Source organism: Symphalangus syndactylus, chromosome 9, assembly GCF_028878055.3.
Source record: "Symphalangus syndactylus isolate Jambi chromosome 9, NHGRI_mSymSyn1-v2.1_pri, whole genome shotgun sequence".
Classification (NCBI taxonomy): Eukaryota; Metazoa; Chordata; class Mammalia; order Primates; family Hylobatidae; genus Symphalangus; species Symphalangus syndactylus.
In genome coordinates, this window is record NC_072431.2 from 107,196,239 (window position 1) to 107,208,449 (window position 12,211).

Consider the following 12,211-nt stretch of genomic DNA (forward strand, 5'->3'; position numbering starts at 1 on the left):
ATATTCTGGGAACTCCCTTCTCTATGCCTGATGTGTGGCTATATTCTGGGAACTCCCTTCACTATTGTCCGGGAATTCCTTTTCTTCTCTCTTATTATATCTCTTGTTTTCTGTTACCTAGTGTCTTGGTTTACTCCCTCATTTGATGGAGCCTATTTTCTCCAGCAGTATCCTCCTGAGAAAGGTGGCATAGGAGGTGAATGACCTTGCTGGTCTAAAAATGTCTTTTTTTTTTTTTTTTTTTTTACACGGAGTCTTGCTCTGTCAACCAGGCTGGAGTGCAGTGGCATGATCTTGGCTCACTGCAACCTCCACCTCCCAATTCAAGCAATTTTCCTGCCTCAGCCTCCCAAGTAGCTGCGATTACAGGCACGTGCCACCACACCTGGCTAATTTTTGTATTTTTAGTAGAGACAGGGTTTTGCCATGTTGGCCAGGCCAGTCTCGAACTCCTGACTTCAGGTAATCTGCCCACCTCAGCCTCCCAAAGTGCTGGGATTATAGGCATGAGCCACCGTGCCTGGCCTTAAAAATGTCTTTATTCTATAGTTTGCTGAATATAGGGTTATAGATTAGCAATCATTTTCCTTCAGAATTTTAAAGCAAAGCCTCCAGCTTTCAGTGTTGCTGCTGAGAAATCTGAAATCATTCTGATTCCTGATTTTTTTGTGGGACTAAATATTTCTTCCTGAGAAACAAGGGTCTTTGTTCCTAGTATGCTTATATTCCATGATGACATCATTTAGTGTGTGTTTATTTTAAGACACTGTGGTGGGTACTTGGTGAACCTATTTAAACTTGAAACTTGTATCTTTATTTCTCAAATTTTGTAGGTTTTAAAATAATTTTATTTTTTATGGGTATGTAAGTGTATATATTTATGGGGTGCATGAGATATTTTGATACAGGCATACAGTGCCTAATAATCACATCAGGATAATGGGATTATCTGTCACCTCATTTATAATTTCTTTGTGTTACAAACATTCCAGTTATACTTTTAGTTATTTTTAGATGTACAGTAAATTATTATTGACTGTAATCACCCATTATGCTATCAAATACTAGAACTTACTCATTACATCTAACTATATTTTTGTACCCATTATCCATCCCTGCATTCCTCCCCTAACCTTTCCTAGCCTCTGGCAACCATCATTCTACTCTGTCTCCATGAGTTCAATCTTAATTTGTAGCTCCCACCAATCAATGCTTATAGGTTTTTATTGATTTCCTCCCCTTCTTTTTCCTTCTGCTCTCTTTTTAGAACGATAGTACTTTTAATGTTTTCTTTTTCCTTTATAGTCTATTTTACCTATAATTGCTTTTCTCTTTTTTTGTTTCATGTTAGATGCTTTCCTTGGTTGTCTGCTCACATTTAAAAATTGGGAACTAACATGGATTAAAGGCCTGGAGTGGAGCTTGTTGATGCTGAACTTTGCCAAGGGCCATCTATTGGGCCATTTTTGTTGAGAAAACTTTATGCGTCTGTATCTTTAGTTATTCCCTATTGAGCTGGTCATTCCTCAGAGAACAAAGACTCTTCCAATCTCCCAAGTGCTGAATGAGGCCCTGCCAATGTTCTGGGATTCAAAGGAATAGGGCTGTGGTGAGGCTCAGGACAGAGAGGTGTGTGTGTGTGTGCGGGCGTGTTTCAATATCCAGTATGCATTTGCTCACTGCGTCTCTGTTTTGAGTATAGTACCTCTGCCCAAACTGCCTGGCATCCCATAATCTAGAGACCTTCTATTTTATCCTTTTCAGAAAATAAACTTTTTATTTTTTGGAGACAGAGTTTTGCTCCAGGCTGGAGTGTGGTGCACGATCTCGGCTCACTGCAACCTCTGCCTCCCTGACTCAAACGATTCTTGTGCCTTAGCCACCTGAGTAGCTGGGATTACAGGCACACACCACCATGCCTGGCTAATTTTTGTAGTTTTAGTAGAGATGGTGTTTCATCATGTTGGCCAGGCTGGTCTTGAACTGCTGGCCTCAGGTGATCCGCCCATCTCAGCTTCCCAAAGTGCTGGGATTACAGGTGTGAGCCACTGTGCCTGGCCTAGAAAAAAAACTTATCATTTTGAGAGGGTACTGTGTAATGGAGGCTGTTTTGCTGCAGAGTTGCAGAGAGCATCTGATTACTTAAACCCTGCACCAATTCTTATTTTAATGTGTACCCTTCTACCCCTTATTGCTAGAGGCACCTGAAGCCACCAGTTTCTGAGCCTTTTAGGGATTCCATGATATAAATTAGGTTGTGAGTTTTTGTTATTGTTTGGGGGTTCTTGTGGGTTTTTTTCTTTTCCTACTGCTGGCTCAGAATTCAGTTTTTCAGAGTCTACTACATTATTTACTGTTGATCTACCTATTTTCCAGCTTCTAATGTTTTATTCCTGTTTCCTCTTTTCTTCCATCCTTTTAGGTTTATATCTTAAAAACCTTTACTGTCATTTAATGGGATTTTTGGGAGGGAGTGGAGGTAGATATACCTGCTTCATCTACCATCTTTACCTGGAAAGCATGTATTTTAATTCTGTGGTTTTGTATTTATTTCTTAAATTAAGAAGGTGTAGTGTATGGCACTGTGGTCATACGAATACTGGCTCTAAAGACAGGCAGACTTGATTTTGAGTGTTGGCTCCAATACTTACGAGATGGGTGATTTTCAGCAAGTGAGCTCTGAATCTCATTTTCTTTAACTATGAAATTAGGATAATAGAAACAACTCTCTACTTCAAAGTGTCATAAGGATTAAGTGAAAAAATGCAAGTAGAGCAGTTGGCACAATTGCTTGACATTTGGTAAATGTTATTAATGGCTAGTCTTTGGTATAAGGCATTTAGAAGTGATTTGTGCTGGCATTCACGGCATAGATAGATCTCATTCCTATTTCCAGGTGCTCTGAGATAGCATACTCATCCTCTAATTGTGTATAAACTTCAAACTTACCAAACACTTAAGTTCATTATCTAAAAATAGCCTTAACCAATCAACAATAATGCCATTTTACAGGTGGAGAGGTTGAGACTGCAAGTTTCAGTGGCCAATGAGTAGCAGCTGGCCAAGGCCTAGGGGACTTTTTTTTTCTTTTTTTAATTTAAAAAAATTATTTCTAGTCAGTCTGTGCTTATCTAGGGGCTTTTAATGTCTGTTTATTCCTTGTACCCCATCCTTACATGCTTTTCTTGGAGGAAAATAGCGTAATTGTTACCCTGGATTCTAGTGTATGTTCAGGCTGGAGTAAGAGAAAATGTGATGGTTCAGTTTTTGTGACCAGCTTTTTAACTTTCAGGCCATAAACACCACAGAGGGGTTCAATACTTGGAATAAGCAGTTCTGAAATAGTACATTAAGAAACAGCTGGAAAGATAGATAGTTTGTTTGTTTGAATATGTAACGTGAAATAAGAAAGAACCATAGCAAATTTGAGTTTGGTAAACTCTTGAAAGGGGTACGTTGAAAGAAATGGGGATAGTGAAAAATGTTTATTCTCCACAAACAGGTTACCAGCTTAGTAGGAATGTTGCTCCTAAATTAAGGTAGTGTTCTTCCTGCTGGCAGTGCAACATTTAAAAAAAAACCTGCTTTATCATTGCTCTTTATAGTTCTTCTGTGGAGTAAGTTAGCATTACAGTTAACAATGTGTTCAGCAGTTCACAGGCTGGAACTACATTTGGAATGAAGAACAAGTACAGGAATCAGGACTTCTTTTTCTCTTCCCCCTCTTTGCTTGAGCTAAGCTTGTCTCTTATAAGATCCAGGCACCAGTCTTTTTACTCTATTTTGCTTTTATAGCTTGATCATGTCATAAATTCTGCATGTAGCTCAGTCTTCAAGCCACTAAAGCAGGGGTTGGCAAGCTTTCTTTTAGGGGCAAATGGTAAATATTTTAGGCTTTGCGGGCTCTTACGATCTCTCAACTCTGCCAACTGCAGTTGGTAATATGAAAGCAGCTAGGGACAATATGTAAATGAGTGGGTGTGGCTGTGTCCCAATAAAACTTTATTTACAGGAAAGATGGCTGGCCAGATTTGTCCTACAGGACACCTTCTAAAGTAAAGAGTGAAATTTGGCTAAGTGTGAAATGGTCACCAAATCACTGTTTTATTACTTTAAAGATGTTCATTCTATCATAGATCAAAGCCCTGAGATTACAAAATTCATTCATCAGCGTTACTGAGTTCCTGCTATGTGCCAGGCACTGTGCTAGGAGTTGAGGATATGGACGGGCAGGGGGACCGCCTTTTTGAGGTCTATAATCTTCCATAAGATGCCATGTAAGTAAGTATCTCAAAGACCTGAAAACCTTGCTGGAGGCTCAGAGAGAACTTCCCTGAAAACATGACATTTAAAGGAACCTGAAGGGTTAGGTCCAGGTTATCTAGGGGGAATAGGTAAAGGGAGGGTCAGGCCAAGATCATGTTGATCAAGGTGGGGAGTTCAGAATTGTCCACTTAAAACAATATTGGATGCAATATGGGTGCTGTATTTGAAGGAGAGGTCAGAGGGGTAAATGAGCAGCTCAGCATTTATTTAGATATGTGTAGTGAGGAAAGAAAAGCATCAAAGAAGACTCCCTGATTTCTGGTTTAAGCAGCGGGGTTGATGGTGCCATTTGCTTAAGTAAGGAACAAGTTTCAAGGGGAAAATAATGGGTTCGATTTTGAGCCTGGGAGGCAGTAGGGAGGACTCCCTTAGGAAGAGACACATAAAGTAAGGTTTGGGTGAATAGGAATTGGCCAGATAGAGCGGGGCATCTTTGAAAAAGTGTTAAAGCAGATGTATTTGAGGAAGAAAGACCAGTGTGACTGAAGTGTGTTGTGCACAGAAGAGCAAGAAAGCCTCAGTCCTTCCAGAAATTCGTTATTTATTTTTATACTTGAGTCTTAAGAGAGTCCATTCTGACATCTGCTGGCTATTGTGTATACTGCAGTTCCAAATTCCACTACACAAGAACAACCTTTAATAACGTATTTTTTGAAATTTGTCATAATACATTTGAGATAAAACACAAGACCTTTTCCTTCCTCTGTGTTACGGACATCACCTAGGAGACAGTGAACAGTTGTTACTTACATGCTACTTGTGTATGCCCGGTACTACAGATACGCACATGTGGTGCCAGTTGCCTACTTTAGTATAAGTACACAAAACATAGAAATCACATATATAAAAGTTGAATATGCTTGTTACTGAGATGTAAAACATTACAAAATCATTTATGCACTTTGTCTTTTAAACATATGAAATATTTTCAGAGTTGTGAAATAAGTTCTTAAATTGTTTCTTTCCTTCAGAAATAAAACACAGCTGGTTTTAGTCCAACAGTCATTATAAGGCTAAAAAGATCTACTTTAAGCATGTCTACTAGTTTTTCATCTTTTTCTCAGTCACATTAGTAATAGTAGAGTTGACCCTTGAACAACACAGATTTGAAGTGCACAGGTCCACTTACGTGCAGATTTTTTTCAATACATTGAAAAATCAGAGATTTGCAACAATTTGAAAAAAAGCACACATATGTAGCCTAGAAATATTGAAAAAAATTAAGAAAAAGGATGTCATGAATGCATAAAATATATGTAGATTGTAGTCTATTACTGCCATAAAATGCACACATCTATTATAAAAAATAAAGATTTATCAAAACTTAGGTACACAAACAGACCATACATAGCACAATTTGAGGTGAAGAGAAAGATGCAGTATTAAATCATAACTGCATGAAATTATCTTTTGTAATAGTGTAATACAGTAAGTCCACAGCCACCTCGTTGCCACTGCAGGGAGCTCAAGTGTTATAGGTATCCACTTAAAATGCCATCTGACACTCATCTCTGCATGACCAGTTCCTGTCTCCAGTAAATTGCGAATCAAAGTAAAAGTCATCCCTCTCTGTCTCACGTATTTTTTGTGTTTAATGCCATACCATAAAACTTTGAATAACTCCATGGGATCTATACAGAGTGCCACTAGTGATGCTGGAAGTGCTCCCAGGAAGCAAAGTCATGACATTACAGGAAAAAGTTGAATTCTTGATATGTACTATAGATTGAGGTCTGCAACTGTAGTTGCTCTGATTTCAGACACGATTAATCTTGTAAACAGACAAACTAAACTTAGAATCTAAATAAATACACTATAGTACTATCGATGCTTTTTCTCTTTGTGATTTTCTTAACATTTTCTCTAGCTTACTGTGTTGTAAGAATACAGTATATAATAGATAATGATACAAAATAGGTATTAATCTATTTTTTGTTATCGGTAAGGTTTCTGTGCAACAGTAGGGTATTAGTAGTTAAGTTTTTGGGGAGTCAAAGTTACATGCAGATTTGTGACTGTGCAGGTGTCAGGGCCCCTAACTCCCACGTTTGTTCAAGTGCGGTCTATTTTCATTTCCACTTAAGTCTACAGAGGCCAAAAATGCAAAAAAGAAAGAAACTATTACATAAACAGATGTACAAAGATGATACTGCATTTGAAATACAGTCACTTGAAATGACTATCAGCTTACATATTCAAGTATAAATTTGGTGAACAAAATGATTTAGGGACAGCAATAGGTAATGTAAAAATTGTGGGTTGTTGGAAAGTAGAGATCTGTCTACATGGAAAGAACACTAGAATTAGGATTTCAATGTCCTAGATTATAGTTTCAGCTCTGCTATTTATTATGTGACTATGTGAGTCAGATTTTTTAGTTGCAAACACCAAAATCAAATTTTGACAGAAAAGGAAAAGTATTTTATTAGAAGGATAACAGGGAGTTCAGCATCACCAGGAGGCCTAGAGAATTAGGCTTGGAGAGTAGGCAACTGGAACATCACCCTTTGTTCCTTGGTCATACTCCACAGAGCTGGGGCAGTGAGGACACCATTTCTGGTGCACATTAGGTGCCACCACTTACTTTGCCAAAGCCATATACACAGAAACCTGGATCATGGCAGCCAGTGCTACTCTAAGAACTTGCCGCACTTGCCACGGTCCCAGAGAAAATTGTTCCAGAGACTTTATTGTGTCTCTGGTTCTTAATTCAAAATCAAGAGTAAGTTGTAGCATTATAGAATCACAAGGAGAAGCAGAGAAAATACCCGGAATTTCCACTTCTATAGTGAAAGGCATGTTCTGCTTCCCAGCAAACTCATAAACAAGGAATTCCCAAATGTAGGAAGGGACCTCAGATCCTGGGCAGCCAAAAAGCATGGCATGTCCACTACGTTGACCTGGGACACCACTCTGTGTGAGCCTACTTTTTCTGGAAAGCAAAGTAAATAAAGCTCCCATGGCTGAGGAGATTATGTGTGTTCACTTACACATTTGCCAGTAAACACCAACCAGGTGCCAGGGTATAAAGATGAGTAAGTTTCCTCTCGAGTCTAATGGTAGGACAGAGGCATGCAGAAGTGAGATGAGGGCAGAAAGAAGAGAGGGCTCAACTGTAGTTTGTGAATGATGTTCTTATATTTAAGTAGTTATATTTTTGGCCAGGCGCATTGGCTTACACCTGTAATCCCAGCACTTTGGGAGGCCGAGGCAGGTGGATTACCTGAGGTCAGGAGTTTGAGACCAGCCTAACCAATATGGTGAAACCCTGTCTCTACTAAAAATGCGAAAGCCTGTAGTCCCAGCTACTCGGGAGGCTGAGACAGAAGAATCGCTTGAACCCAGGAGGCGGAGATTGCAGTGAGCTGAGATTGAGCCACTGCACTCCAGCCTGGGCAACAGAGCGAGACTCTGTCTCAAAAAAAAAAAAAAAAAAAAAAATACCTGGCCAGGTGTGGTGGCTCACACCTGTAATCCCAGAGCTTTGGGAGGCTGAGGTGGGCGAATCGCCTGAGGTCAGGAGTTCGAGACCAGCCTGGCCAACATGGTGAAACCCCGTCTCTACTAAAATACAAAAATTAGCTGGGCCTAGTGGCTGGTGCCTGTAATACCAGCTACTGGGGAGGCTGAAGCAGGAGAATCGCTTGAACCTGGGAGGTTGCAGCGAGTCAAGATCGTGCCATTGCACTCCAGTCTGGGCGACAAGAGCAAAACCCCATCTCAAAACAAACAAACAAAAATTCCCATGTGGCATGTGATGCTTGCACCACTAATAGGGAAGACGGCTTGCTCTTGTACACTGCTGAAGCACTTTGAAAGTCAGCTGTTTTATAGAAACACCAAAATGATAATGTTAGCTGGCACAAATCCAGAAACTCAAGCTTTTGATTGTTTATTGACAGTCATATCTAGACTGCCAGTTTCATGGAGTAGGATACTTTTCAAAGGATTAAATATGGCATAGCTTTGCCAGTCAGCAACGTAAATCATCAGGCTCATTGCAGTGTGAGACTACCCCTGTGGTCTTTCTACTATACCTAGCTACTGTACAACTTTGTGTCTTAAAATAAATTGTTGGCTTTAGGTTTTAGTGTTTGGTTTTCCTATTTATAAAAGTAGAGCAGCCACATGGTAACTTAGACCTCACCCAGAATCATACCACATTCATCATATGGTAATAATAGATGGAATACATTTTTATGGAATATATTCTATAGAACCAGGGACTGAAAAAGGTCAGTAGGACCACGGGGTCAATTATTTCAGGCCACAATTTGGTGTAATAATTTCTTTTTCACAGTATTCTTGGTAAATTATGTTTCTATAGCTGATATTCTCTCGTAAATTCCGGAGGTCTGTATCCAACTGCTTTTTTTTTTTTTTTTTTTTTTTTTTTTGAGACAGGGTCTTGCTTTGTTGCCCAGGTTGGTCTCAAACTCCTAGGTTCAAGCGATCCTCCTGCCTCAGCCTCCTGAGTAGCTGAGATTACAAGTGAACTGCTTTTTTTTTTTTTTTTTTTGAGATGGAGTCTCGCTCTGTCGCCCAGGCTGGAGTGCAGTGGCACCCGATCTCTGCTCACTGCAACCACCACCTCCCAGGTTCAAGCGATTCTCCTGCCTCAGCCTCCTAATAACTGGAATTACAAGTGTGCGCCACCACACCCAGCTAATTTTTGTGTTTTTAACAGAGACAGGGTTTCACCATGTTGGTCAGGCTGGTCTCAAACTCCTGACCTTGTGATTCGTCCGCTCGACCTCCCAAAGTGCTGGGATTACAGTCATGAGCCACCACGCCCAGCCGTGAACTGCTTTTTTAATCACTACACTTGGATGACACACAGGCATCTCAAAATTATTATTTTTTGTGTGTGTGTGAGATGGGAGTCTCGCTCTGTCGCCCAGGCTGGAGTGCAGTGGTGCGATCTCCACTCACTGCAAGCTCCGCCTCCCTGGTTCACGCTATTCTCCTGCCTCAGCCTCCCAAGTAGTTAGGACTACAGGTGCCTGCCACCACACTCGGCTAATTTTTTGTATTTTTAGTAGAGACGGGGTTTCACTGTGTTAGCCAGGATGGTCTCGATCTCCTGACCTCATGATCTGTCCGACTTGGCCTCCCAAAGTGCTGGGATTACAGGCGTGAGCCACCGCGCTGGCTTATTATTTTTAATTGATAGATAATTGTACATATTTATGGGGTACATTTGATATTTGACTCGGGCATACAATGCGTAATGATCAAATCAGGGTATTTAGGATATCCATCTCAAAAATTTATCATTTATTTGTATTGGGAGCATTTAAATCTTCTAGCTATTTTGAAATATACAATAAATTATTGTTAACTATAGTCACCCTACTGTGCAATCGAACACTAAAATTTATTCCTTCTATCCATGTTTGTACCCATTAACCAACCTCTCTCTATCCCCTTCCCCTCCCAGCCTCTGGTAACTGTCATTCTACTTGCCAACTCCATGAGGTCAACTTTGTAGCTCCTATGTATGAGTGAGAACATGCAATATTTGTCTTTCTATGTGTGGCGTATTTCACTTTACATAATGACCTCCAGTTCCATCTGTGTTGCTGCAAATGACAGTCTGAATAGTATTCTGTTGTGTATATATGCCGCATTCTTTTTATTCATTCATCTGTTGATGAAGACTTAGGTTGCTTCCATATCTTGGCTATTGCGAATAGTGCTGCAGTAAACATGGGGATCCAGGCATACCTTTGATATACTGATTTCCATTCCTGGTTAAATATCCAGCAGTGGGACTGCTGGATCATATGACAGATCTAGTTTTACTTTTTCGAGAAACCTTCATACATTTTTCTATACTGGCTATATAATTCAGTGTATGAGAGTTCCCTTTTCTCTATGTCCTCACCAGCATTTGTTATTTTTTTGTCTTTTTGTTAATAGCCATTCTAACTGGCAATGTCAAATTTAACAAGTTCAAATGGGAGCTCTTGATCTCCCCCGACTTCCAAATATATTCCCCTTACAATAGTTCCCATTTCAATAAATAGCACCTCCATGGGCCCAGTTAATAGGTTAAGCTACCAATCTCTGCTTCCACTCTTAACTCCTGTCTTCACATAGTAGCTGACATACTATTTTAAAAGGTATCAAATCCTCCACCCCTTCAATGACTTCCCATTACATACAATTTTAAAATCCCTGTCATGGCCTACTAAGTGCTGCATGATCTGGCCCCTTCCTACCTTTCTGACCTCACTTACACTGTTCTTCCCGTTAAAAAGCTTCAGACAAGCTAGACGTTTTCCATTTCCACAAAGAGCAATCTTTTCTCCTCCAACCCAACCCACCTGGCCCAAGAGTTTTCACAGGGCTTACCCTGCCCCTCTTCCATTTGGCTCACTCTTTATCTTACTCCGAGAGGTCTTCCTTGACTACCCTTCCTTGGTCCCTAATTTATTTAGTTTTATTTTTGAAACAAGAGTCTCGCCTTGTCACCCAGGCTGGAGTGCAGTGGCACAATCATGGCTCACTGTTAACCTCGAACTCCTGAGCTCAAGTGAATCTTTCCTCCAGCCTAGGCCTCCAAAAGCGCTGGGATTACAGGCATGAACCACCACACCTGGCCCCTATTTTTAACTTACAGCTCCTTCCGTGCATTTTCTACAATTTTAAACACATGTTGGTTTAAATGACACTTGATTACGTCTACCTTCTCCACTACAGAATTAACTTCAGGAGAATAGGAACCATATCTGCTTTGTTCACTTTTGTGCCCATAATAGTAACGGCACCAGCAGCAACAAACATACAGCATTTACTTTGTGGCAGGCGTTATGCTAAGCGCCATACATACAACTAATTTAATATGTACTCCTAGTACATTGTCTGGCAGGTAGCCAATGGTCAGTTTGTTCAGTGAATGAACCCAGCCCCTACATGCTCACCTACAGGGAGCCTAGCACCCCAAAAAACTGCTGCTTATACTGTTAGATAACTGGTGCTCGCAGGAATCTTATTTACGCTGTATTGGCCTTAGCATGCCTCCCTGCAGTTTCCACCCACTGGTTCTATTTCTGCCCCTTCTGGGGCCACGCAACACGAGCCTGAATCGTCCTTCCGCAAGCTCGCCTTTGCAGTGCCCGAAGACCCACGCGCCCCCTCCTCGTCTCCCTTCCTCCCGTCTCCCGGCGCCCCTCCTGCAGATACAGCTTTTCTGCGCGGTGGTCGAGAAGCCCAGCCCCGGCCAGCCAGCTGCTCCCGGCATCCTTCGCCGCCTTGCGCGTCACATGACGGCGGCGGCTCCGCACGATCCCCAGGCAGCTATCCGCCCCCGGGCGGGGCTGGCCGCACGCCGCAATCCTACCGGCTGCTGCGGCTCCAGCGGGGGCGGCGGGTGGCTTCCAGGGCACTGGCGGCCGCGGCCCGGACTCCGCGGTGGGCGAGCGCCCTGCGAGGTAAGCGGCCGGTGCGCAGAGGCTGCGGGCGAACTTGGGCGGCCGGGGGAGGGGACCCGGGGCGCTTCCCCAGGCGACCGACCCAGGAGGCGCCGCTCGGTCCTGGCCGAGGCTGAGCGTCTGGTCGGGCTTCGGGCATCAGGGGTCTGACAAGACCATGAGGGGGGGTACCCTCAGGCCGCCCGCGGCTCCCCGGTCTCCTGGCACCCGGAGGCTCAGGCGCGCCGACGGAGAGCTGTGCCTTGGTTTCCCCTCCCGTAAAACTACCGGACGCGGAGGATGTATCTCCGCGGTGCCTCCAGCCCTGAGATTTTTCGAGTGTGTAAGTAAAGTCGAAGAAGCAGCAGCTGACTCTTGGGACGGGAAGAGCCTTCACCTAGGAACGCAGGGGCAAATATGGGGCTAGGCACCCACTGTGTATTTTATGCAAATCGCAAGCCTCTCAGACA

At 42.3% G+C, this 12,211-nt stretch overlaps 2 protein-coding genes across 4 annotated transcripts in view; one reads left to right on the forward strand and one right to left on the reverse strand.

Annotated features, from left to right (window-relative positions):
- Window positions 1-12,211, reverse strand: part of FRMPD1 (FERM and PDZ domain containing 1) — a 179,691-nt gene that overhangs the window by 166,342 nt on the left and 1,138 nt on the right. The window lies entirely within an intron of this gene.
- FBXO10 (F-box protein 10) overlaps window positions 11,592-12,211 on the forward strand; it is a 79,259-nt gene continuing 78,639 nt past the window's right edge. For 2 of the 3 annotated variants that reach the window (XM_055293667.2, XM_055293666.2), the window contains exon 1: window positions 11,605-11,762. Coding sequence is in view for 1 of the 3 variants with exons in the window: in XM_055293665.2 (XP_055149640.1) it covers window positions 11,595-11,762 (168 nt within the window). In the remaining 2 variants the exon portion in view is untranslated. Of the gene's footprint in view, window positions 11,763-12,211 lie in introns of all 3 variants that reach the window. The other variant, XM_055293665.2, reaches the window with a different exon arrangement.